At 42.9% G+C, this 27,997-nt stretch overlaps 1 protein-coding gene across 1 annotated transcript; it reads left to right on the top strand.

Moving 5' to 3' along the window:
- Positions 1 to 9: 9 nt before the first annotated feature.
- UBXN4 (UBX domain protein 4) lies at positions 10 to 26,546 on the top strand. Its single transcript, XM_006275887.4, has 13 exons — positions 10 to 196; positions 12,286 to 12,388; positions 13,716 to 13,744; positions 15,038 to 15,156; positions 16,341 to 16,491; positions 16,934 to 17,042; positions 18,932 to 18,986; positions 19,198 to 19,362; positions 20,659 to 20,786; positions 22,274 to 22,376; positions 23,164 to 23,295; positions 24,924 to 25,132; positions 26,241 to 26,546. Exons 1-13 carry the CDS (start codon positions 28 to 30, stop codon positions 26,377 to 26,379), a joined length of 1,611 nt encoding a protein of 536 aa, XP_006275949.2. The 5' UTR covers positions 10 to 27; the 3' UTR covers positions 26,380 to 26,546.
- Positions 26,547 to 27,997: the final 1,451 nt, after the last annotated feature.

Below are 27,997 nucleotides of genomic sequence, written 5' to 3'. Positions count from 1 at the left end.
GTCACGTTACGGCTCCCAGGGAGGCGCATGCGCGGGGGCGCGGCTGGGCCTGAGCGGAGAGCAGCAGCAAGACCCCGCGGCGCCCCGAGCCGGAGCGCGAGCCCGCGGCGGACCATGCTGTGGTTCCGCGGCGCCATCCCGGCCGCTATCGCCGCCGCCAAGCAGCGCAGCTCCGTCTTCGTCGTGTTCGTGGCAGGTAGGCCCGGCCGCGCGCCCCGCCCCCACTCCGTCGCCCCGCGGATGACGTAGCGCGCCGCCCCCTCCCGCCGGGCCGCGGGGGCTGCTTTGTTCATCCCCCAAAACGCCGCTTCCCCCGGGCCGGGCCCGCGGTTGTGAACAGCGGCCAGAAACCCCCGGGCCTGGCGTCGCGAGGCCTGGTAGCAGCGCCGAGCCGTGACTGGCCTGAAGCGGGCTTGGCTTTGCCTTTCCTTTCCACCCCCGCGCTTTTGCAAATTTTGAGGGGCCATTTCTGAGCGCACAGTGCCAGACAGGATGCGCTAACTTGTATACAACCCTGCTGTTTGGGCTCTCTGGGAAACCCACTTTGAATAATAATCTGACTTGAATAATAAACATGAAGAATAAGAATAATAATCTGGGCCACTGCTTAGCTGTGGGGGGAGGGGGGTTGTTTTTGTTTTGGGTATTTTAGGTGAGCAGAAAAATGTAGGTAGCTGCAGCCTGTCAGCCGGTTTCTGGACAGAGCTGTGTGGCTTGCAAGGGTGTCGCTTCACTGGTGTTGGTTTAAAGTATTTGCTGGGTGAGAATGGTTTTGTTAAGGGTTAGAGCCCTATTTATTCAGTTACTGAAACCTTTTCTTCTTTTTTTTCTGAATTACCTGGTGTGTTGTTTGTCCTTTGCAAGCAAAGATGGCTGCATCCAGCGGGGTGGGGGAGAAGAGAGAAAGGAAGCAGGAAAGAAAAAGGGAGGGAGAAAAGGGAAGAAGAGATGAAAAAGGAGAAAGGAGAGAGAGGAGAAAGATGGGGACAGGTCACATGAGTACGCGGGTGACTTACAAACCCAATCTTTGCCCTGAACAATGCGCTGCAGCTGGTAAAATTGATCTGGGGTAAAATTTTTCAGTAGCTGCGTTGCTGGGGGTCTTGATTCTGCAGCTGACCAGGAGCGGGTTTCCTACCTCCTGTAAATGGAGCACTTTCAGCGCAGGATCGTTTGCAAGAGGAGTCTCGGTCTTGTCCTAGAAGTCAATATTTTGGGAAAAGTTTCATAACTTAAGAAGAATCAAGTGACTTTATTTACTAATTTAAAACATTGTTCCTCTTAACAGTTCAAGTGGGCTTGCTTTAAACCTCCAGTCTTGTGGATTGGGCTCCAGTGTGAAAGAGAAATGTGCACTGCACCTTATTTACAAAGGACAAATTCAGGAGGGAATAGTTGAAAACTATGTATGCAACTTTCCTTGCTCACATAAACATAGATGGGTGTCCATAAGCCAGTGGGATATGCGTAGTTGTGTATGGTTGTATGATTACAGGCACTTCATTGCTGTATTGCAAGTGTCCTGATTTTTTCTTTTTTTTAAGATTCCTTTGCAGAGAAGAATGGTGCGGGTCCTTCTGCTCTTTCAGATCACTTCTCAGGCAGGAACTATTATCTCTCGAGTCCAGCTGTGTTGCTTAGAACAATTATCCTGGGGCTGACCTGATCAGAAGGCAGTTTCTCCATCTTCTCTACTAGCTTAATCACATGAAACACAAGATGCTCGTTGAATTCAGTGGTGCTCAGCCTACAGTTCATGAGTCGAATCTAGCCCCGTGATTTGACTAGATCTAACCCATGGCACAGGGGATCAGCAGCAAGCAGCTTGGCCCAGTTCATCTCCTTGCCTGTCCTGTGCAGTGCTGCTGATCCCTTGCACAGCTTGGAAGATATCTCTTCCTTCTCCCCCACTGGCAGCCACCTGCCTCTCCCTTCCCTTACTGGATGGGAGAGGTGGCCATAGCTCCACTGGTCTAGTTCCTACATTTGAAAGCAGGTTTGGCAATGACTGTGTTTAAGGACCTTGGATACCTCAGTGACAGTAGAAAAATAAAAGTCTTAGCAGTAGCTGTCACAAACCCACCCACGGGTGACCACCAGAGCCCCAAATTTCTCCCCGCTGTGCTGCCATTTCCACAGGCAATTGGTAAGGAGGCAAACAACAAAAAGGTTTATTACATAGGATGAAAGAGTTCTACAACAAAACCAAGTATGCCAGGGATCAGCACCCCCTGGCACACATGCCAACATGGCACGTGAGGCCATTTTGCTAGGCATGCCATGGTGGATCCGGGCTTGGGGCAGCTACTGCCAGCCCCGGAGCTGGGGTTGCTCCCCACAGGCAGCTGGGAGGCTGCAAGCAGCCTGAGCTCTGGCTGGGAGAAGCTACTTAGAGCTTGGGCCGGTTGCAGGGGCAGTGCTAGCCTCTTCCTGGTGGGGGGGCTCAGGGAGAGCTGTGCTATGGGCAGGAGTGGGCATGCTTAGGTGTGCGGGGTGGTTGGGTGGAGGCACTGGAGAGGTGGCTACGGGGAGGACACCCCCCCCCCCCCCCCCCCCCGCTCCTCTAGCACCACCCCTGTCCACCAGGGTCCCAGCCAGGCTTTGTGCCAGCAGCGACTGCATGCACCCCTTGGATGAACAGTGGGGGGGAGGTGGGAGGCAGCGCAGTCCTGGACTCCTCCCACACCATCAGCTCTGAGGTACACATGCAGTCACTGCCAGAACTCCTTAGACCTGGCACCAGCTCCGTGCTGACGGCAATTGCAACACATGCCTTGGGGTACAGGACTGGGGAGGAGCTTGGGCGCACACGCATGCAGGCTTCTGGGTGGATGGTGGTGGAGGTTCTGGTGTTGGAGCTGCCCCAGCCTTTCCTCTGCCCTGTACCCCAAGACACATGTTGCAGTCAGCACCGGTTCCTTGCTGGTGGCGACTGCATCGCACCTCAGAGCAGATGGTGGGGTACACAGGGGTGGTGCTCAGGGAGCTGTGGCTATCCCATAATTTGCCTGAGGCTGCCACCCCTCTAGCACTGCCCAGGGAGTGCTGCACCTCTGTGGGCTCAGCTGCACGGGGTAGGCGGCAGCTGTGCTGGGAGGGTTGGCTATAGGGGGACTAAGGCGAATTTTGGGGTGGCCATATTCCCCCGCTAGCGCTGCCCCTGCAGCTGGCTGATGGGTGGGCTCCAGGCCAGGGCCGCGCTGCAGCCCATGAGCCAGCTCCCTGGGGAAGCACAAGGGGTGCAGTGGGCCTGTGGCATAAATAGTCCTGTCAGACTTTGTCCTGCAGCCCAGCAGACAAGCCACGTGCGTGTGTGTCTGGTTCTGTGTGTGCGCGCGCATGTGTTCTGTACATTTCTGTCTGTATGTGTGTGGTTCTGTGTGTGTATGCATGCATGCACTTGTGTCTGGTTCTGCATGTGCGTGCAAGGATGTCTGTTATGTGTGTGTTTGCATGTGTATGGTTCTGTGTGTGCGCATATGCACGTCTGGTTCTCCTCTCCTTTTTTCTCTTTTCTCTTCCTCTTTTTTTTTTTTCTTTCTCCTTTCTCTCTCATCACAACACTTTAAAAAAAAAAAAAAGAATACTTAACCACAAAGGTAGTATATGAAGTTTTATTTATTGTCACCAGGTTTAGAATTTTTAGAAAACCACGTATTTACTGTAAAAAAAAAAAAAAAAAAAAAGGCAAAAAAAAGCAGCATTTATGATTATTAACTACATTAATATGCAGTGCATCCTGTCATGTACCCCCTGTCCCAGTTTTGTTTTCCTGGTGTGCTGGCACTCCTGCCCCTTACAAGGTAGACATTGCAGGTTTTTTGGCACTCTGGCCAAAAATGTTGCCTACCCCTGAACTAGGCTTTTGGAGACATAAAAGCAAAACAAGCAGTATCTTACCCTCTTGTCTGCCTACAGCTTAACCCTTCTGAGACCTACCAATATTTTTAGAGATCACTCTGCTCATTCTAATTGCCCTGGCAACTGGGGCCTCCAACCCTTCCCCCAGCTTGGGAAAAATCAAAAAATGAAGTGCACAGCCAGCTGCCCAAGTCACTTCCAACCAGCGTTCTCCTGAGTCACCAAAGTGCTCCAGAGGGTTCTTGTCTCTGTGGAAGGCCTCTCTCATGAGAAGGCCTTTTCTGTCGGTTACGTTTCTGTTACAGAGTTGATTTCCCCATGACAGGCAGACAGTGTCTTGGGTGCATGCTAAATCCCTCACTTGATTATCTTCCAGTAAGATCAGGAAACTACAAAAGTACATTTGTATTCAATATCATAATACATACAGATATGAAAATGACTAAACTGAATCCAGCTTCAGTCTAGCTGTGAATAGAGACTAAACACCAAAAGAGTAAATGTAATTTAGGAAAGCATCCATGCATACCACAGTGAATTGCAAAGGCATCTTTGTTTTGGTCTGTATGTGTTACAGTGGCAATTTTTTTTAACAGTTTGTCATGCATGCTTTAGGCCTGCAGTCTACTCCAGGGTAGTTTGACAACATTATCATAAAAAGTATTGGTCCATGCTGGTCAGAGAAGGCATTTTAGAACCATGGTATCGGCAAGAAACCACATTTAAACATTCACATTACTTCCACAGTTTTACTAGTTTCCTTTATAGAAAAGAAATGTAGTAAAAAGAAGCTAAAGTAGAAATCATTTTTTAAATTCTAGAGTGGAAATTGTACCTGATAGTTCTTACTCCAGTAACCTAAAGTATACTAGAACTAGAAATCAATTGTCCTTTCCCATTTTAAAAGCTTTGATTTTTTTTTTCTTGCACCTCCTGAACAGGCAATGGCAAACAAAGGACCACTTTTTCTTCCTCCTGGTTCTAGAAAAGTTGTTTGAGAAAGATGTGAATATTATTCTTTCTCCTTTGTAGGGCTGGAGTGTTGTGGTAGCCCTAATGGTCTAGGAAATGTACAAAAAGCAAGGAATTTTGTGATGCCTCTTATTGAACCAGTTGAATAGCAGGGAGAGCTGTTAGACAAGCTTTTGTCTGTCTTGATCCCCAAAAGCTTGTCCAAGAGCTCTTCCTGCTGTATAGTTGGTCCAATGAAAGGTATTACAAAAAGTCTTGCCTCTCTTCTGTCTCAGACTTTATCTTGCTCTCTTTATCCCTTTCTTAAGAACTTAACCACTTCAGTTTCCTCAACCCCATATTCTTGAAACAATAGTCCTAAATAATTACTTTCTTAGTTTAATAAGCTTAACAATAACTCAAACACAGCAGCTGTCACTTTTAAGTAAGTAAATTGTGGAGTTCATGTGATGTTGTAATGTAAGGAACAGAACTCCCAGTTTTAAAGGATTGTGAGTAACATGCTGCTGCAACCCAGTATAACCTGGCTTTACATGTTAAATAATTGGATTAGAGACTCCTACAGAAAGCCAGTTCAGGAAAGTATCTGTTGTGAACCAGAACATTACTTAGTGGGATTGCATAACTGCTATTACGCTGAACTGCTGTATAACTATAAGCAGATTCTGCAGGATCTCATGGGTTTGGATTTGTTTCATCTTTTGTTGGAATTAATTCCTCTGAAGCTAATCCTTCATTTGATGTGAAACTCACTCATGCTGTTGTTTTCTGTACCTCCAGCAGGCTTTACAGAATGCAGTCTTGACAGAATATGCTTACATTTCTATGCTTGACTTGACATGGCACTGTCATTATAAGTCCACTGTTTTTAGAGGCTGGTAATCTTTTTGTAAACAATACCACTTAAATTTATCATCTTTTTTGCCTGAGAGGGCATTTTTAGAGGGAAAATGAAAGCTAGCTTTAAGATTGGGTAGCTAAAGTAGTTGTCTCTTGGACAGAATCTTGTGGAACTATACTACTTAATTTCTGGTAAATAAATATGAGTAATTTCAAGGGAAAAAACAGTATTTTCTACATGCTTTATATACAGTAAAATCTATCTAAAACAGAACCTGTAAAAGCAGGAAATCTGCTCAAGCCAGAAAAATTCTACAGTCCCACCATGCTTTATGGGAAATTAATATACGTTTCATATTCATTAGCTAGAACCTATCTAAATTGAAAATGGAAAAGAAATTTGGAGGCCATGTGTAGAATTATCCTGTATATCCTGGAACGTAAATACCTCCTTTGTTTGTGTGTGCATGCATGCCATGAGCAGGAAGTTAGCACTTGGGCTAGGCTGGGCTAGGATGTTGAGAGAAATAGAGTGGAGCAGAGAAGCTGGTATATGACAGACTGTGAGCAGGGAGCAGAGGAGATGCAAAGACAAAACTGTTTTAGTTGGAACTTTTTCTTGGTTTCTTGTGATTTCATTTTAGACAGGTTTCATTTTACAGTGAAATTAGTGGGATAGGAGCCAACATTTTAATAGCATGTTCTAAACCATCCTTGATGGAGAAATCAGGCAACCTCTTGTCCTTACAAAAATTATGTCACAGAATATTTAATCTGAATGAAGAGCCAGTGAGGCTCTTAAGATATTTGCCAGAAGTTGAGCAGAGAGAGAGGGAAAAACTGTGGAATTGTTTAAGGATGAAAAGTGGAAGTAATCTACCTGAAACTGAAAGTTGTAGTTCCCGGTAAAGCTAGATAATTAATACCTGTAAAGCTGTGGCTGTGCGTCGTCCTACACTTGATAGTCATATGTAGTCTTATGCAGAATTGAGATTATGGATTGTATAGGATGATTTGGATAGGAATGATTCTGCCTCAGGCAGTTTGGTCTAGATCACCTCTGGAGGTCCCTTCAAGTACAGATTCTTCTGGTTTTTTGGCTCCTTAGTTATTCTTGTAAATCAAATAGAAAGTAACCTCCAATGTGCGTTTTAATTCATTTTTATCATGTGTATCTTAAAAGCCTGCTGAACACCAGAAGAAATGAGAAATTTATTTTTAGGATATAATGAATTCCTCATTTCTTAAGAGCCCCACTAAGTATTGTTTTATTTTATTATAAAGGAGTCAGGAATCGACACATTTAAGCTATTTGACTAGGGGTGCATCAGTAAAGATTATTTGGGGCCAATAATGATGGCTGATTATTGACCAGCCATATTGACCAGTACCAATCCAATTGCTGATATGCAGCCCAGCAGCTTGGAGAGCAGCATCCAGCTGGTAAATTGGGGGTGGGGAGGGCGGACTCAAAGTCCCCGCAGTGAGGACTTTGAGTGAGGAGGGAGTGGGGTAGAGGCGGGTACTGCCCAGCCAGAGTGGACCAGGGTGCAGGACATAGCCAGCAGCTCATCTGGGGGCAAGGGGGTGGCTCCCGCCACTATACTCACTCTCAAGGGAGGCATGGGGGGTGAGGGTGGGCTACCGCTGCAAGTTTGGGGTTGGGGCTACTCCAGCTTCTTCACAGTGGCTGTGCTTGGGCCAGGTGGGGCGGGCAGAAGCAGCACTGGGAGGGGCTATGGTGAATTTTGGGGTGGCTCTAGCCCCCCCCCAACCCCTCTCCCAGTGCTGCTGCCACCCACCCCATCCCAACCCATCCAGCCCGAGTGCAGCTGCTGGGAGGAGACCGGAACAGGTCTGGCCCTGAGTGCACAGCAGCAGGCCGTCCTTGCCTCCTGGACAAATCTGGTGGGGCACACCCCTCCCCCCCCCATGTCTCCCCTGGGAGTGCGTACAGTGGCAGGAGCCTCCCACACCCTCCAGATGAGCCCCTGGCTACGTCCCACGCCCCTCCCTGTTCCGGCTCCATGGCACCTGCCCCAGTCCCATTCCCTCCCTCACTCAGGTGGCGGTGGGGGGACAATGACTCAATCTGTTCTCCCCATGGCCCTTCCCCCCCAGCAGACTTACTGGCTGGATGCTGCTCTGCAAGCTGCCGGGGTACACTCCTGGCCCCATGCATACTGTGGCTGTGTGGATGCACGCAGCATTTATTGGCAGCGTTTTCGGCCACATCGGACAAAATAAGCTGATTATTGATAATGTCAATTTTCCTTTTATTGGTGCCGATACAATATGGACGGATGTATCAGGGCACCTCTATATTTGACAGTTAATACCAATTCTTGAGAAGCTAAATGGTCTTTACCTGTTATCGGGAATATTTCAGTTTCCTGCCATCCTTGCCTATTATGGAGAATTCATACATCCTTCCTCTCTGTAGATCTCTGTATTTATTAAGCACACTAAAGAGGAGCAGTCGCTATTTGGACCATACCAGTGCTGTGATCATCTGCTATAGAAATACTGAAGTGGTGCTTTTCCCATCTTGGAAACCGAAGAGCTCCCACAGACAGGGGTCTTGAGATATTTTTAGCAGTTTGGAATGCTGTTGCGTAGATTTTTAATTCCCTTTTTAACTCGATGTTTTATAATGCAATACTCATTTTATATATTTGCAGGGGGGGTTAGAAATTTCAAGACAATTATTCAGTAGGAAATATTAGATTAACTTTACTTCTGAAATGGGAAAGGATTATGTAAACAACAATACACATGACTTAGCAATTTAATTTAAATTATGGTCACAGACCTTAAAGTAAGTATCATGAGACATCGTTTATATAATACAGGTTTCCCACTTTTTCATTTGTGAATTCCCATCTTAATAGAGTGTATTGTTAATAACCTCATGAGTCATGACCAATTTATGATCTCGCAAAAATACTTTGGGAACCGCAGCATTTGTTTACCAGAGGAAGTTAATGTTAAGCAAGTATTTAGGTATTTTTAGCAATTTAATAGGATAAGCATGTGTCCTTTCTGGGAGGTGAAAAGGAATCATTTTGCAGCCTGATTCATGCATCTAAATATCTTCAAACAAGGAAGAGGAGCCAGCAGTGTGATATCAGATGGCTCTTAGGAAACTAGCAGCCTCTGGGCAACTATACACAAACAGCAAGCCTGCCCCAACGCACTGGAATTACAGCGCGTTAATTACATTAATCGAGTCTGCTGGAGCAAGGTAATTACTGCGCTCCAGCAGACTCCAGCATCTTGTTCCTGCAGACTCAAGCGACTCCAGCATTCAACGAGCTTTAGTTAAAGTACTCCCACCACCATGTATAAGCGTGGGGACGCTAATGCACGAGATGCTCTGGGAGCTTTAATTAGAGTGCCTCTCAGAGCTGCTCTAGTTAGTGCCTTCCCCCCCCACTCCTGGAGCATGTGTGTAAATGCCCTCTGTCCCTAAACTGTACACTGGTGTTAAAGGAGAACAGGATAGATATTTCTAGATCAATAATTGTATAGCTCTTTCTTCCAGTGTTTACAAGTAGAAATGTTGTTATATAATTTTTGCATTACACCTGCTATCAGTAGCACTTGAGATGAATAACAGCGAATAAAATAGTGCCAGTGCTAACTAGGAAAATTGTGTTAACTAATGTGATAGGTACCGTATTTTATCACATGCAACACTCACCTCTTCTCCCAAAACTAGCTGCTGGAAATTGGAGTGTACGTTGTATGTAGGGAATACAGCAATAGCAAGTTCTGCTATTTATTAGTTGGAACTGAAAATAAAATCTGCAGAGATCCACAGGGCCCAAACCAGTGAGCAGGCTTGGCTCTCAGTAAAACTGCGACTGAGTTTGACTACAAGGAAAGAGCTTTTTTCTTTGTTGTGCCTTTCAGAAACAATATTTGTATTACAATCTGAGACATGTTGCATGCAAAAAAAGATGGTACTACATGGTGAAAACCCAGTGCATAAAAGTTTGCAGTATTTGTACATCAGCAGACTGGGATAAATACTGGAAATGAGAGTATAAATTGTATCTCAGCCTGGGAACATTTTGATGCGTTGTCTTTGTTTTTACTGGGATTTTTCTATTTAATGCTGAGGCAATTTAGTAAGGAAGAAGCTGTTGCTCATAACTGCTTTCAAAAAGCCGAGAGGTTCATAGCAGGGTGGATTCAGGAATTCACTGGTCAGGAAGCCTCAATTTAATCATTGTTTTCTACAAAAGGCTCATTCTTGTTATTTGATATCCTTTATTTGTTTAACTTCTTAACCCTGCACTTTTTTAGAGAGAGGTAAGGGCTTGACTCTGAGTACACAAACTTGCAGAGAGATGAGAGAGCTGATACATAAGTAATCAGGTCTGTTACCTTTCCTTTTCATATACCGCTATTAACAAGGACATTCTCTCTGGAGACACAAATCCACATATTTTTGAGAACTGCAACTAAGTGTCACAGAGATGCTTAATGGGATCTTCTACTGAGCACTGAGTCCTATTGGGTAGAATGGTTTTCTTCAATCTTTACTAATCTATAAAGGAGCCTCTGGGAACCCATAAAATTAGGCCCCTAGTATACGTCGCCTGTTGTGACATATTTGTAAAGCTTTTGTACAAAGGTATGTATTATGTCAGAGTGTCTATAACGAGAAGTTATAGTCCCTGTTCCATGATGATATCTCCGAGCTTTAACATATCATACATTAAAGCTGTCTTTATATAAGGTTTTTTTTAAAGCATCTCAGATTGGCAAGGATGTGGAGGATGTCTGTCCTTTTGCTATGAGGCATGGTCTTTTTTTTTTTTTCCTAAGGACTTCTGAGCATATATTGAGAAACTACTTCTCTATCATTGCAGTGGGAAGACATTGACAGTGCCCTCATTTACCCTGCTTTTTACTAGGGTATGATAAACGGGGTTCTTAGGGTTTCAGGTGTTGTCCCTTGTCGTTGTAGGAGTGTTTGGAGTGGCAAAGTTGAGTATTCCTTATGTAATTGGTAGCCTACAAACACAGGGTTTCCTGGGCCGCTGAATCCGGTGCCCTTTCTAAGCCTATGTTTCTAAACATACTTCCCTCAATGTAAGGATGATGCTTCGGAGCAGCACATTGCTTTGAGTTCCTCGTACTGAGTGTAGGTGATTTAATCTTTTCCCTTAGTAATTAAAAAAAAAAAAAAACTTTTCTGAAACTGGCTGTGATGGGGACAATACCATACTATACTTGTGTACTTGATTCCTACTTAATTTTGAAGCCCTGGCTGTGAGTGGCTCCTAGTGTCCGTCTCTGACCAAGGTAAGTCATTCCAACCCACAGCTTTATGCGCTTTATGTTCGCACCCCTGAGAGAGTATTTTCTCTCAAACCAAAAAAGAAAAAAACCTCAATCGATTTACTCCAGATTTTCTAGAACTAGTTAATTTATTTATCATTAAAAATGAGACTTTCCCAACAGGTAATTTTCAGGGTTAGAACATTGTAGTCTTCTGTAAGCAAGAATTTAGAGTCAGAGTTACTTCAGATTAGCAGCAGCGTTGTTTTATGAGTACTGTATTTGCTGTCTGCTAATATCGGTAGTGCTCAGCCTCCTGGCCGCAGGCTGGATGAGTGGCGCAGGGCTGATCCCCAGGCTGCCTTTGCTTGGCCCCTGAATGCCTGGATCAGGCCCTGCACTCCCTCTGCCCGGGTTGGGCCCTATCTGGCTTGCTGGGCTCCCTATAGAGCCATGGAGCTTGCTGGGCTCCCTAGGGACCCCACCTGGCTGGGGTCATCTGACCTCGGTCCTCTTTCATGCCGGGGCAGGAGGTCAGACACGATGATCCATTGTGGTCCCTTCCGACTCTACAATCTATGAATCTATGAAATTTGGCAGCTGTGTTGAGCACCCAGGTGCTAGATGAAAGAAACTTCTGTTTTGATGCATTAGCTATAATGAATTTGTCTTCTGTTGCAATAATCATATTGTAAATCTCCATGCATACTACACACAATGATTATCATACTATATTAGATTTGCTAGGTTCTGGGAGGTAAATGGGGTGGTAAATTGCCTGTTTTAAACTATAGCAAAAATATTTAAATAAATAAGACTCGTTTGTGGAGAAAGATTTTTTTTGATGAACAATTTGGCAAGCTGATAGAAATCTTTGCCAAATATAATAATTGACTTTAAGCAAATTGGTACAGACTACTTGCTTTAAAATGCTTCAGGACTCTTTAATGCACATGTAAAACATATCAGTGATTGTATGCATCTTCTGCTATATACCGTATTTCACAGAATACAGATTATATTTTCAAGGTTGGTATGATATATTAAAATAACTTCTTTGTGGCTTTTTCCCCCTAAAAATAATTAGGTGTCTTACTAATATTTATTGCATTTTAGGCTTTTTGGTTGTTTCTGACCGGTTTGAGTTCTGTAGTTTTAAATCTGTAGTTTAAATTCTTTGAGCAAATCTCAAATCACTTAGAATATCAACTTCAGTTTAGGAAGTTTGCAGTCCCTTTCAGATTCAGACAGTTCTGAGAGTATCATAAAACTTTCAATTTGTTGCATGTTTTAACTTTCTACATGTATTATGTCTTGTAGGTGATGATGAACAATCTACGCAAATGGCTGCTAGTTGGGAGGATGAGAAGGTGACTGAAGCAGCCTCGGAGGGTTTTGTTGCTATTAAAATACATACCAAAAGGTTTGATCACATTCTAATACTTTACATTTTGTACAGTATTTTTCAGTCAATAATAATAATAAGAAGAAGAAGAATACCTAGTTTTTTAAGACCTTACACCTGATTTGGAGATAGCCCTCCTTGCTCCAGAACGGGAGGTTGGCATTCTAGGACTGGATCTGGCCTGCTGAACCATTGGGTCTGGCCTGTGAATGTTGGGCTTTGGGGTCAGGCACTCTCCTCTTGCCGCTGTGGGGAGAAATATCGCCTGTGGGCAAGTCCTAGCATCCTTCTCTAACTCAAGGTGGCCTGCAGCCAGAAAGTTACTTACTGCTGCTGTAAAACAATGGCTCCTGACCTTTTTGGACCAACAAATGACTTTGAAAGACATTTTGAGGGAATTTACCATCAAACAGTAATTGAAAAGCTGGGGAAAGATGAGTGCTGGGGTCAATGGATCACTTATAGACGCACAGGCCACTGGTGATCTACAGACCATTGTTTGGGAATAATTGCTCCAAAACTTTCTAAGTGATCTCAGTAGTTTTGATGCAGCTGTAGGAAAAAAAAAGTAGATTATGGAAATTTTTTCTTCACCTTTGTATAGAATATCATAGTTACATTCCTCATACTGTATTTTTAGCACCAGCCAAATCAAGGTGAGATTGATGCTTTTTCTCTTTTTGAAAGCGAAGAACCATAATGAAGTAATAAAATTAGACACAATGCAAGTATTCCAGAAATGTCTAGTAGAAAACTACTTGGGGAAACTTGCATGACTCTCAGAAACTAACGTTCTCATTGTCCCAACAGAAAAACCCAGAACAGAGGTGGGCCACTGTGGTGATTATAGCAGACGTAGTACAAAAATACATGGGTGTTTTGTTGGTTACATTGGTCATAAATGTAGCATCGTTCTTTGTGCCACCTGTTGACTCTAGTCAAAACGTCTGTTGCTTTACAGCACTCAGTGGGTTTTATGTAAATTTCATGAGATATTATAAGCTGTCAGTAAGTTGGACGTGTGCTATCAGAGATCCAAAACCAGTTGTGGCTTACTCTGTTGCGCTCAACATTTTTTCTCTAAACCATCTTCTATTGTGGACTTCATTCATGGCTGAAGTAGTCAGTATAGCAGTAATTCCGGGATGTTTCTAAAGCATCAGTCAGAAAACGTAATATAAGTTCATCTTCAGTAATGTATCAGGTATTTAAATAGTGCTGTGTGCAGTGGTAGTGTGTCACTTAGTTTGTGATGTGATAAGAGAGCTTGTTTAACTCTTTAATCTAGGATGTAGACCATGTAAATGATTAGTCCCTGCTGAACATCTCTTTTTGTTTTGTACAGTGAAACATGTCTACAATTTTCGCAGATCTGTATCCTTTTAAAATAAGTTCACGTTATAGTTGACTACTACTGTATAACTACAGATTGGCAGGGCAAGGTGGAACCTTAGCATCTGACTGGGTCAGAGAGTTAATAGACTTTTGTAGGAAAAAAGATGGTATGAATAGACTAAATATATGTAGCATAAGCTTTTGCTTCAAACTCACTTCATCGTATGCTGTAAAAGGACTACTGATTATGCTATAAGGTGCCATTCTACCCTGCCTTCTGCCTGATTTCAAATTAACACAGCTAGCTAACTGCTCATTATGTGATATACCATCCATCAGTTATTCAGGTGAATCTACGTAATTGAGTGTGTATCGATCGTTCTGTGCTTGGCCTTTTCCTTACACTTCTCCTCTGAGGCATATTCTACTTGATGTTTTTTAAGACAGGAAGCTGGGCTAGATTGTCGTTTCTCTGACCACATGTGGCTGTTACTGTGTTCCTGTATATCGACCGCATAATGTCCCTAAACAGAAAATTCCTTCTTTTTTTTTTTTTAACTTTATTAAAAATAATCCAGTCACAGCCTCAAAAAACTATGTATGGTGATGTGTACTAGTACTGATGATTAGCTTTTAAATATGAAACTTGAAATTCACAATTTGAATGTGCCGTGGAGGATGAGAAGAACAAAAGAAGTCGGACTTGGGCTGAATTCTGCTTTCAGTTACAGAGATGTAAATTCAGAGGACCTCTGTTATGCATAATAAAGAGCATACTATTTAAAACTCAAACAATCCTTCATGGTGGAGACTTACAAGACCAGCCTTCAATGTTGTATAATAACGCTTGGTGTTTCGTTTTATTTGATTTGTCTTTCTACAGCATGTTCTGACTAAAATCCAACCAAAATGTTAGTATTACGTTGGGTATGCTCCATCCTCTGCTGGCTGGTTATTTGCGGAACGGATTTCTCTGTGGTTAACATTAAACCATAAATTAGTTTTTGTTTTGGTTCTCACCCCCTCTTCCCCCCTCCAAGAAACAATCAGGTTTTCTGTCATATCCATACATAATGTCGTATTTTTGCTTGGGGACGTTTATGAATTCTTTCACAAACATTGATTCAAAGATATGCTTGATAACTTCTTCCTAGATGTTGTGTTAGAGAATATTCAAATTTAAATCACTTCAGAAACAGAGTAGGAAGACTGGACTGTTTCATAATTGTATGTATACCTTATTTTCCTCTTTTGGTTTACTTGTACATCTTTCCTTTAAATTTGTTGCTTAAACTACGTCCCATGTATTGTCCTTTACAAATTACCATTCAGATCCTGTAGTGTGTGTTCCATCCAGTTTCTTCATAGGAGACAATGGGGTTCCCTTGGAAGTAATTGCTGGCAGTGTCTCTGCTGAGGAGCTTATCACTAGAATCCACAAAGTGAAACAGGTAACAAGTGCTGATGAACTAGCTTTATTGGTAAGATGCTAACCTAAGGTCTGTGCCTTTCCCCAGTTTAAGATAACAAGGGTCACTGGATTCAAGTGTATGTCTAGAGCGTCCATAAGCTGTTAGATCCTATCCTTTTTTTTGACAATGTTTTTACCCTTTTCACGTCATAACACATTTTGAAAGCTGCTTCTGTTGCATAAAACAATTTCAGAGAGGAATCTATCTACCTAAGAGTTGCGCAAGACAGATAGATGTGCTAAATCAGGGGTGCCCAACCACAGGCCAAATATGCGCACTATGGAACCAGTGCATCTGGTCCGCAGGGCTTGGCACAGGTCCATACATTTGGCAACAGGGGAAGAGTGGCCATTAATATTCCCTATGTTACCCCCCCCCTCCATTCTCTGCACGGCCGACGGGATGCGAGTTACATGCCCCTCTCCCGTGGGGCCAAGCCATGCCTCTCCACCCCTGCTTGTGGATTTAGGGATGGGCTGTGTCCCATACCGTTCCTTGGGACTGGGCTACACCCACTTTCCCACCCCTGTCCCCACCCCTATTGGGGCTGGGCAATGCCTCCTTCCCCGCCCTGTTGGGGCCAGATCACATCTTTCCCCTGTGGGGTTGCTTTGGGGCTGGCCTGCCCCACCCCTTTCTCCAGTGCATAGGCAGATAGTGCCTGCTGTGCTACCCGAGCACTGGCTGGACCCAGCACACAGATACTGGGCACTGCCAGTCCAGCTTGCTGGGCAAAAAGCTTGGACACCACTATTTTAAACAAATTTTAATCCAAGCTGTCTCCTAGACTCTGCTAGCAGGGGTCAGAAAACAAAATGGCTTCCAGCATTTGTATCACATTAAACTTTTAAAAGCAATGTAAGTGATTAGTAGTAAACTAAGACTATGTTATGACAATGGGCATATCCCACCCATGCCTGTATCTTTGTTCCAGTCAGAGTATATAAGAAAAAGGATAAAAATAATGTGAAGGAATTGATGTAAACATAGTATCAGCACTTATTTTTGTATTCCGATGTTCATGAGTTGCTGTACTTGAGATGTACAAGACTTGTCTGCCTTCCAGAGAGAAGAAGGGTTGGTGAGGTTTGAGTTTTAAGCCTAAGAACATAACCAGAATTTTGTTATCCTTTTATTACTGCAGTTGTTTTCTTCTTTCGTAGATGCACACAGTAAAAAATCAAGCACTGGAAAACGAGAGTCAGTCGTCTGCTCCATGTCCTTCTCTTCAGACTAATAGCCCTTCAGAAAATGTTTGTTCCAGAGCAGATGAGCTTTGTACAATGCAGCCTGAGACTGTAAGCTCTTCTGCAGGTAATTTTAATAAGTATGTTTATGAGTGCTACCTAATATACTTTTAAAATACTAATGCTCTGATTTGTTATTTCTTAAAATTAACATAAATGGTGGTAAGACATCGTGGCCTTTGGATATCATAATGGCCTCAGAGTGCATCTTGCAGAGAGTGCGCTGAGCCAAATACCTACTCTTTAATATGTAAAACATGATATTTGTAAGGTAACAGTTAAAAAATGATGGAAGTATCATATTCATAAAACTTAGGCCCAATTTCGAGGGTCATCGACCTTTCTAGTAATGTATTTTCTTTATATGCTTGCTAAACAATAGTTTGCAACAAAAGATGGCAGAAGCTGGCCAGGATATTAACTAGTGTGACAATGGGGTTTCATTATAGCTTTTCTACGATCATAAATCTGACTCCTATTTTTCCTCTTCTGTGCCTTGAAACTTGAAGATAAAGCATGTGCAGATCAGGCGAGTCAGCCTCAAGATGCAAGTAGTTCTTCAGATGAGAGAGTGACTGATCTTCAGCCTGTGAATGACCTTGCAGTCAAAGTGGAAAGGTTTGTACTTCTTTGGACTTTCCATCCGAACTAATGTGCTTAATACATTTCTTGAATACTAAATAAAGTGGAAGAATCACTTCCCTTGACTTGCAAATGACACTCCTGTTTTTGCAAGGACATACTGTTGGCTCATATTCATCTCGTGGTCTAATGTAACCCACAGGGCTAAGTACAGACAGTCAGAAAGCCTGAGGCTGAATCAGTTCAGTCTTTGCAGGTTAGTCTAAGCCAGGGGTTTTCAAACTTTTTTGAGCAGTGGTCGAGGAGCTGGCGGGGGGAGGGTGGCAGCGGTTGCACACGGAATGGCTGTGTGGGGTGGTGGCAGCTGCGTTCAAGCGTCTCCCCCCTTGTCCAGCTTGCTGGGCTGGCTGTTTGGCCTGCAGTGGCGTGCCACTGCCCTCACCCCACCCCAGCCCTGCTTATGAGGCAGCAGTGTGGGGTGGCAGCAGTCCATTGCCACTCACCTGCACTTACCCTCTGAGACCTTTCAAAGTACCCACGAGGGTACACGTACCCCGGGCTGACAACCCCTGGTCTAAACTGCACAGATTAAATTGAAACAGAAGTGAACAAATGCCTACTTTTGACTTGGGAAATGCAGCCACATGCCTGCATTGGCTCAGGCCAGAAGCCAGGGGGCGCTAGAACACAGCTCTCTAGCTATGTGTTCACTTTCTTTTCCTGCTGCCCCCGAGGTCTCTGGGATTTGCAGTCCAGAGTTACAGCAGCAGGACTCTGCAGGGTTGCTCATCACTTCCCCTTCCTGCTTCCAGGTACCTCTGGGATTTTGTAGTCCACAGTCTCAGCCAGCAGTAAGTTTGAGCAGGGGAATGGGTGTTTAACCCCCCTTCCTGGCCTCAGACCCCAGCTGGAGCTTGCCCGGGGAGGGGGGGGAGTTCCCCCCCTCCCCCCAGCCTCTTGCCAGCCAGCCCCCACTGCTCCAGCTAGGGAGCAGAGGGGTGGGGCTAGCCCTGCTCTCTGGAGCAGACAGCACAGCTCAGCCCAGGGCTGCAAAATGCTGGGGGACTCTGATTTAAATTAAACCAGGAAGGGGTCTGGGACAGAAGTTCCATAAAGCGGTTTGACCCAAATCAGTTAAATCTGATACCACATTCAACCAGGTTTATCTTAAATCAGTTTCAGCTATTTTGAAACTGGTTTATGTGCACTGAGCTTCTGTTCTGTTACAGGTTTTAACCAGTTTCTCATCACTTAAACCAGTTTATTTGTAACTTTTGTCCCTAGCCCAGGTCTTTCTCTGCAGTACCGCAGCCCAGCTATTCGTTCCCCAGACTTGGTGTCATCTGCAAATTTGCTAAGTGTGTACTTGGTCCCAACCTCCAAATCCATTAGTAAAGATATTAAAAAATGCTGGACCCAGGACAGACCCCTGGGGAGCCCCAATCGATACCTCTTCCTACATAGACATTGTGCTATTGATGACTAATTGTTGGACATGATGATTTGGCCAGTTTTGTATTCACCTTACAGTGGATTCAAAACACCTTACTACGTCTCACTGCGTCAAAGTGGAAATACTTTTGGAGTGGGTGGAAAAAGATTGCAAAGCTATTCAGTCACTTAATGGGGAATAATAGAAGGCATAATAAAACTGATAACCTTAAAAATATTGGAGATTGGAACTTAATTGGTGAGTCACCACGTAAGGCAAAATGTATTTTTAAATTCAGTCTGTTGCTACCATGGCCCCACTTTATTGCAATTCATAGTTTTTCTCATTTTCCCTCTTTGTAAAATTTTAGATGGTGTTTTATTCTCACATCTTTTTAAATGCTAATTCCATAAAAGCGAAAAGTTAAATAAAATGTAAATACTCCAAGCTGTAATTCGAAATGTATTTGTCTTTTGTTATTTTTTTTATATAGGCTAACAAAAAAGCTTGAAGAAAGACGAGAAGAGAAAAAGAAGGAGGAAGAACACGTAAAATATTACTAGATTTATCACTTAGCTATGCTTTTCTTTTTTATTTTGGTTGTGCTTTCATTATCTAACACTTTAAAAAAATAATATTCATAATTATATAGAAATCCCACTGTCTTCAAGTGGGGCATCTAACATTATTAAGTCAAGTTTCATTCCAGTCTGTAGAAATATTTTGTTGTTTCACTAATGCAAGTTATGTTCCCTTCAGAAAGAAATTAAAAAGGAAATTGAACGAAGAAAAACTGGGAAAGAGATGCTGGAGTACAAGAGACGACAAGAAGAAGAATTGACAAAACGAATGTTAGAGGAAAGAAACAGAGAGAAGGCGGAAGAAAAAGCAGCAAGAGAGCGTATAAAACAGCAGATTGCAATGGTAGAGTTTTTTGGTCTTATAAACATGGATAAAGTAAGCTCTTGATTTGAGTTTATTAAATCTTTGCAAGGACCCTAAGTATCCTGGAAACTTAAGATAGCTGATTCTAATGCATCTGACCTTATTTTGCTTTTCTGAGCTCGCTTTCAGGTAATAGGGACTATTATTCTTAGGATGGACATTTTAGAAGGATCCAGTGTTTTGATTTTACACAGAATGTTTTTCTTTTTTCTTTAATTACAAAATAAACTACTGTGTGTCTATATGCACCGAACACAATAAACAATAAGCTCCTTTTCCTGAAATACCAGATAGAAATGGTGTTAGCACGGGACATGGGCCAGAACAAGTTTTTTGGAGTATAAAAATGGGATTGAGCAGCACTAACGTACTAGATTTTGAATTGGTGCTAGTAAAGTTAGGAATATGGTAAATTAAAAGGATTTTGGAGGGGATTTTGTTGAGAAGGGGAACTGGCTAGTTCGCACTCCTTGCACTTGCCAGTAGGCTCATCAACTAGCCCTTTTATCATTACAAATACAATTACGGGGCTGTAGATCTATGTATCTCCTTAAAATTTTTAAAAGTAAAATAATGGAGGGTTTTACCTAAGACTTACCAGAGGTAAAGCTGTAAGAACTATTGCCCATCAGTATGTGATCATATTGTACCTTTGTTTCAAATCCATGATTCTTAAATCCCCAGGCTTAAAATTAGCTTTCTGTAGGTGGATCCTGCACTGCCTTATTCCTTTCAGGGTCAGTGCTAAAAATTCTGTGTTGGCAAAAAAAACTTAAGCTGTTCAGAAATAAACATTTTCTTTTATAGTGCAATATTCAGGGTTCTTTTGTTATTTCCCTTTGAAGTCTCTAAAGGCTTGTATTATAACAACTTTGCATGTTTGGTTTCTTTAATAACAATAATTTACTATATTGAAAATGCCCTTTCAATGATACCTCTCAATATATTTGTGATCTGCACTCTTACACGTGTGTTTGCTTTTTAACGCTGAAATTAGGTATACAAAATTGCTGGTAAATCTTGTGATTGACTTAGTTCTACCAAAATTTGTCTTTTACATGCAGAAATTGAATTTAGATTCTGGTACTCAGCAGAAGGTATATAGCTTTTCAAACAGTAATAAGACACAGAAAAGCTTGGCTGTCAGCTTGGTTTTTTTTCTTTATGATCTTTTCAAGCCAAATGCATTTGAGTGTTAATTGCAGGTTGTAGTAGTTATTTTTTCTTAACACAGATTATGGTAGAAATTCAGTTTTCTGTTTGGTCCTTTTAAAGGATCGTGCTGAAAGAGCAGCTCGCTTTGCAAAGAATAAGGAAGAAGCAGAAGCTGCCAAGGCTGCAGCTCTCCAAGCTAAGCAGGCTGAAATAGAAGCAAGGAAGGAAGCATCTCAAAAGGAAAGGAGGTGAGTATTCTGCCATGTTTTTGGAGACATCGAAGAGGAAACATTATCAGATGCAGCTTGATAGTAGTTTTATTATCACACTGATCCTGTATTTTTCCTGGCTGTCCTTATTGGCCTCCAGTCCTTACTCATCAGTATGTAAAATGATAGCGGACTTGCCAAACTTTCTGTGAATTCTAGGATCTTCTTCCCTTTCCTGAATTTGCAGCCTAGCAGTCCCTGTTGCTGTCTACATTAGTATGTTTCAGGATATTTTCCACATTTGGAGTACTGCTAATGCACCTTTCATTCTTATTGCTGGGTTGTTTAGCTTACTGTGAGCAGATCTAGATAATACTGTTAAGAACACAATAGCTTTCTCTCTCTACTGGTGCTCGCAACTGCAGTAAACTTCCTGAAAATGCTTGTGTAAGCATCTTGTCTGGATCCCCACTTGTGGTAAAGCATGTGTTCTCGGAATTGAATCTAAGAAGAAGAATAGTGAAAGTCACATTTTCCTGTCTGCTAAAGCCATGCATAAAGAAGGAAAGACGGTTCCTTTTACCAGGTGTAATTTAAAGAATATCTTCATGGATTCCACTCCAGCTACTTGTGTCCCACATAGACAAAAACTGAACATGGCTGCTCAAAATAATTCACTGGGCCAGAGACCAGGGCTGCGTCCAGGATGTCCTTGCTTTTCCCCAACCTAGAGTGTGAAGGTTAGGGCAGGCCTAGTTGTCCCTCTGTTCCTTCGTACCTCCAAAAGGCAACATATTGGAGCTCCTCCAGCAGCTACCTCATCTTTGTGTACAGTAAGTAATGTTAGCTAATTTGCATTCTTTGGCCACTGGCACAGGTTTATGTAATGGCACGATGGGACCTGATCCGTGATCCAGATGATCACACCTCTTGCCATGCCACACATTCATGGAAGGACACATGATTTTCAGAACAGGGATCAGATCCTGCTGCTTGCCTGTGCAGGGGGAGCCTAAGATCTCCTCCTACACCAGCAGGTTGAAATTTAGGTACCCGCAGCCTGACTGAACCAGAGTGGTCTTGGGACCAGAACCAACAATCGGCTAATTTCAGTCCCAGCCCCAGGACTGCACTCAGGCTGGATCAAAACTGGTACAGTTGCAGGGCCAGGATTGTGCCAGAGTCTTGATTCGGCTTTGATTACCCTGCTACACATTCAGTTTGAGGCATGATGGAAACCGGCAACAAAAATGCTACATGTTTTATGGATATTTTTGTAGCTGGCTTATCATTTTGTTGCAGCATTAATTCCTTGAATTACTATTTATGGTGCGATTTAACAGTCTTAGTTGTAATGTCGGCCTGGGGGTCTTTGCTACATACCTCTCTCAAGGCTGTGGATCTCTCCTGAACAGTTATCTGAATTGAAGTAACTCTTTTATGTATTTGAATTCTACCATGCTGAAATCCTAGAAACACTTGCCAGAGAATGGATGCACTGACTAAATGTGAACTGTCTCCCACAGTGCTATAGCAAGGATTCAGTTCCGTCTCCCAGATGGATCTTCCTTTACTAATCAGTTTCCTTCAGAAGCACACTTGGAAGAAGCTAGGCAATTTGCTGCACAGGTAAAGAGATGTCTTTTTATTTTTAAATTTTCCAAGGAGGCAGTCCCAGAACATTTATAATTGTCTGCTGTTGCAGACATCTGTCACGCCTAACAAATTGATTTCTTCAGTGCTGGATTCTCTCTTGTGCAGTTTGCTCCCTCTCATTGTTCAGATGATGGGCTCTTTAGGCTGACTGATATTGAGGATTGCTTGTACGTTTACATGTGCCATTTTGAACACTAACTCTTCTGGACTTTATTAGTAACCTTTTCTGCACCATCTACTACATGCTTAGTAGGTTGGCATTAACTTTTCCTTGAGAATACTTATTGCATAAAATGAATAGTTTAGTTAGCAGGAAAATCATAACCTGCCTCTTTGCAGGGAGGGACTGGAATAAATGCCCTTGCCCTCTCCACCATATGGTTGATGTACTTCTATATTGAGAAGCTTACTGGGTGCTTATAGGAAAGCAAATGAAGAGACAAATCTGTTTCCTTTTCTGAAAATAAGTTATTACCAATGTAAATATGTTGCGAGGTGCAAAGAGATTTCTTGTATCTGAATGCCAGTGGCAGCTGGGACATCATTGGGATCTGCAGGAGGGTTTACTTGTGAGGCGGTCTGAGCAGGGAGGCATTTGCTGTGGGGAGGAAGAGCTGGAGCTCTCAGGCTTTGGGGTAGTATGTGGGGAAGCCTCTCTGGGTGGGTTGGCTGTTGTAAACTGCTCTGAGCTCTTTTGGATAGGTTTATATTTATTTTTAGATTTATATCCCACCCTAACTGAATTGTTCCATTCTCACAGACAGTTGGCAACACTTATGGCAACTTTTCCTTGGCCACAATGTTTCCCAGAAGGGAGTTTACCAAAGAAGATTATGGAAAGAAATTATCAGAGCTAGAGCTTGCACCAAGTGCTTCAGTAGTATTGTTGCCGGCAAGTATTTATATTTTTCAGTTCACACAGCATAGATATTTAACCTTGTGTCTTTCATTATAAGTGGTAGACAAGGTAATTTTCATTAGTGTAATCTGTAGTTGTGGAGTATTTCTGCCAGTAATTCTTTAAAACTCTTCTTGTTAAGGTTTTAGTCTAATAAAGAAGGATTTTCCAATGTTATTGCTAAGTACAGATGCTTTTAAATACCGGAGATAAAGTTGTATAGGTACTTGCACTTTTTGTAGGCATGTGTGCCCTTTTGTTTGGGGAGAGGCTGAATTTTTACCAAACTTAAGAATATGTTTGGGAGTTCAGGAGTCAAAGTGCTATGAATTTGTGCAGAATTTAGACTTGTGCCCTCAACTTTTTCATGTCAGAAATGACTGAAAAAGGGAAATGTTAAATGTTCCTGAAGCTCTCGGTCAAATCTCAGATAGACTCGCTCTTAGATACTGGCAGAATTGCATACCATTTTGATCTGTACTAAAGGAAGGGAATGAAAAACACTTCCCAGCATTGGCAATGACACAAGGGGAAATATGAGCTCTTTACTGCCTCTTCTGGCAAATGAGCCCCAAAGAGCAGCCTGCTTTTCTGCTGTGCCCCATGGTTCATTCTTGGACAGTCCTATTTTAAGATGGCTTCAGTCCCCAGTAGATCTGATAGGGCTCACCCAGAGGAATGGGTCTGGGAGCAGAAAGAGTTGAATAACAGTTTGGGACAACTTAGTCATCCCTAATCAGAAGTGAGTTGCAAAATTGCAAAATAAAGTGTTTGGCTCAAAGGTGAGCCTGCTTGCGTAGTCAGAACCCAGAATTCACATCTAGCGCCTATTTCATAATGGTGGGATTGGTTATTTGGGTGTTTGCACATAGGTACTGAACAGTAGGGCTGTGCAAAGCTTCGGTCCCTGATTCGATTCGGTGGAGATTCGGCCCGTTTCGGTGGACAAATCTCCAAAAACCGAATCGAATCAGGAGACCCTTTAATCCGCCCAAATTGAATTGGAACCCTCCAAATCAATTCAGAAAGATTTGGAGATTTGGACATGGGCACAGCTTTAAATGTTTTTTTCTACATACCTGTAGGTAGCAGGGGCTTGTGAACACTGTGATGCTGGGGCATATGGAGTGTCCCACAGAAGCACAGGGGTCTCCCCAGTGTGCTCGGCAGCAGACCCAGAGGTGGACCAGAAGCACTTCTGGTCCACTTACAGGTCCCGTCCTGCACACCACCCCCCCCATGGCTCCCCGGCTCAGTGACTGTTGCCTCCTGGGTCTGGGATGGGCATCCAGAGTCCCCCTGTGGCCAATTGCCACGTTGGGCAGATACGGGGGCCCCCAGCGCATTCCCTGGCAGACCCGGAAGTGGGTCCCCCTGCGTTCCTGTGGGACACTCCATGCACCCCAGCATCACAGTGATCACGAACTGTGCCTGCTATCTCAAGGTATGTAGATTAAACTTTTAAAGCTGTGTCTATGAATTGCTGATTCTCTGAATCAGCATTGAATCTTCAGATTTGGATTCGGCTGAATCAACGAATCTAACCTGGCAGTTCATAAAATATCCTTTGCAAATCTGCAGCTCTGCACTGTATTAATTTTCTGTTCTTTGTTCATGAATAGGCTGGAAGACCAGCAACATCAGTGGTACAGGCCTCGGGTGGAGACTTTTGGAAATTCCTGGGCACAATACTTTATCCACTCATTGCTGTCTGGAGGCTTATTAGCAACTTCATATTTACCAGTCCTCCCCCCTCACAATCTACAGTGAGAACAGCACATCAGCAAGAACATTCAAATCCTTCAACATCCAGCAGTATGGAGCCAAGCAGGTAACTGCACCTGACTAGGTTGTTCTATTGCTAATGGCACCAGCTAAAATTGCTTTTAAAAGTGCCCTCATCTGGTCCAGTGAACTGTTGGCCCACAGTCCTTCTATGATATCACAAGGATGGTGTCAGAGATAGGGCACTGGACTAAAACTTGGAGATTTGTGTTTGTTTTTTGGCTCAGTCAGTGCCGTCCTGCTGTTGGGCAAGTCTGGTGCACCATTGTGCTTCTGGGCCCCTGCTGTAAAAGGGGAATAGTACTGTGCTGTTCATGACTGAGCTACTCATAGGCATGCCTGGATGAGTTTCATTTGATCCACTACTTTGGAGGTCGACATGCTTTTCAGGAAGAAATGAACTATATGAAACAGGTGTCTGCTGGGAGATAACACAGTTGTCAGACTGGGAGGGGATTTCATTACTGTAGCCCAGCCATCATACAGGTTCTTGATGCCTTGAGCTTTGGTGCTGTGCTGCGATTATTCTTGCATTAGTAGCTAAGAACTGTTATGTTTGTTTCTTAGTCAGCTCTGGAGAAACATATCTTCTCTGAGTGGTATGTAAAGAAAAAAAGAGCTGGAAGGATTAGCAGTAGGACCCCCACAACCTTTCTCAGAGTAACCAGTTGCTGATAAAAGCATGCTTTTTTTCTCCTCCATTTTTCCAGTCATCTTGTCAAATCTTCTCAAGCTGTGGTTATACAGGAATGTTACTTGTACCATACAATTGAATTCTAATTTGTTCTGGAGCTCCAGGAAGTAGAGAGAAGGCAGTCTTGAGTATCTGGACAGAGTCGGGGAGAACTCCAGCTCCAGATCAGATTTGCTTTTTATGGCTGGGTGGTGGTTTTGCTCCTATGGAAGCCTTCACTTCCACTGGATGGCATCTGTTACAGATGTAGGCTCTGCGTGACTCCTTAAATCATGGTTTTCGGTTTTCATTTGTTTTTTTTTTTAGCACAATTGAGCAGTTTTCCATAGGAAAGCACTAGATTGCTGTGATTGGGACAAAGTGTTGCAAGCCATTTTTGGTGGGAGACATGTTTGACCGAGAGTAAATGCAGTTACTGCTAAGGAAATTGTTCGTAACTTGTATTTCCTTTTCTATCTAGGCAAGCAGTTAGAAAACGAGTGCTGGAAAAGCGTGGGGAGGACTTTAAAAAAGAAGGCAAAATATATAGATTGAGGACTCAAGATGATGGAGAAGATGAAAACAATACTTGGAATGGAAATTCAACCCAGCAAATGTAGTTTTGAGTAATGGTGCAATAATCATTGGGTTTGTTTTGTTTTTTCCTTATTTGATTTAAGCAAACTAAAATTTCTGCTGGAGACATAAGGCTTATATCTTAAACTGACTCAGCCACACTACTTCTATTCCTGCCATGGGGTATGAAGTTGCCTAAATCAAAAATCAAGAGGTGTAGCTGTCTGCTACAATATTGCATATGGTAACAGTTGTTACAGGTTCAGAGGATTGAGAATTTCCATCAGCTTTCAGTATTCCATAATTATTAGCCCTACAGTCATCTGAAGGCACTTTTATCTATGAATATTCTGCTATATAAATCTAAAGCCCAGACATTAATATAAAGTTCTTGGTAGGTCAATGAATGAGTGAGTAAATTGAGCGTATCAGAAGCATTATTAGCAAATCAGATTAACTAATTTATGTTTAACTTTCTTGCTTCTGCAACTGCAAGCACAACCTTGTAGTTTTTAATTCTCAAGCACTCAATAAAATGTTTTTCAAAAAAACCCGACTCTAATGTTTCTCATGGAGACCTTTCAGATGCTGCATGTTCCTTTTCAGCTGCACTAAATATTTCACTTTCTCTTTGTTTATTCGTGTTGTAAAACTAAACTTAACCCTTTAGCTCGTGTAGGGTGGATGGTTATATATGCAGATGGCAGCTGCTCCAACTTGGTAGTATTTCAGGACTAACTTTTTTACTTGTAGCATCTGCAAGTAAAGCATAGTTTAACATGTCATGAAATGTGCGGTGTTTGGATTCTGAAAGTTGCCACACCTAGCTCAAAAGGGGAAGATCGGTCCTTCCCGTCTCCAGACGCTGATAAATATACTGTTTTCCCTACGGTGGAACCTTCTAGAGACTGTGTGTTTTCCTTAAAGTCCACATCTCCCAGAGCAGCTTTCCTACCATCTGTAGGTATGGTGCAGTATCAGTGCCCCTGCAGCACACTAGTGAGCAAATGAACACAAGCAAATATTGAATTCATGCAAGAGCATCTTTGTAGTTCAGCCCTCTGTGATGGCTATAGATTGCCACCGTACTATTCTTATCCTCGCATGCATCATCATGGCATCTGAAGTTGACTGTCTCTGACTAAGTTAGTCTTTAAGGTACTGCCCTGCCCTGGCTTCAGGCTAACATGACTAGCTACCTCTCTATATTTTTACCTGTTAGGCTTAATAGCTAGATTAAAGGCAGCACAAGAATGCCTCCACACTGCTACAGCACTGGCTTGCAGCATATATTATGCTTATGTTAGCAATCTAAGGTGCGCTGCTTTCTATTCAAACCAAATTTTGAGTGCAAATGTAAGGCGGGGTGAAACTGAAAGGTGCCAGAGGTAAGGTATTTAACATCACAATTTATTTTAAATTGGCGCTGCTCGTGTGTGTGGGTAACCCCAATAACTTACCTTTGGGAAATAAACTAACTTTAGACTGCTAATGGGCACATTGGCCAATGCAAAGCAGTGAGGATTAACACGCTGACATCTCTAGTTGTAAATGTAAGAGAGGAGAGGCAGTAAGATGGGATTCTTGAATCATCAGACTTGAACTGCAGTTCGTGTAAGTTCATGTTGGCAAAGGATGTGCATCTAATAGGAACCATCTAGA

Source organism: Alligator mississippiensis, chromosome 4 (assembly GCF_030867095.1).
Source record: "Alligator mississippiensis isolate rAllMis1 chromosome 4, rAllMis1, whole genome shotgun sequence".
In the NCBI taxonomy this organism is placed as follows: domain Eukaryota; kingdom Metazoa; phylum Chordata; order Crocodylia; family Alligatoridae; genus Alligator; species Alligator mississippiensis.
Note: the sequence above shows the minus strand (reverse complement) of the source record. Positions and strands in the feature narration are given on the sequence as shown.

Bases quoted from the DNA above. Each gene is read 5' to 3' on its own strand.
- UBXN4 (XM_006275887.4), top strand. From the start codon at position 28: ATGCGCGGGGGCGCGGCTGGGCCTGAGCGGAGAGCAGCAGCAAGACCC. The intron at 18,987-19,197 runs GTAAAATATTAC...TGTTCCCTTCAG, and splicing joins AAAAGAAGGAGGAAGAACAC to AAAGAAATTAAAAAGGAAAT. The intron at 25,133-26,240 runs GTAACTGCACCT...TTTTCTATCTAG, and splicing joins AGCAGTATGGAGCCAAGCAG to GCAAGCAGTTAGAAAACGAG.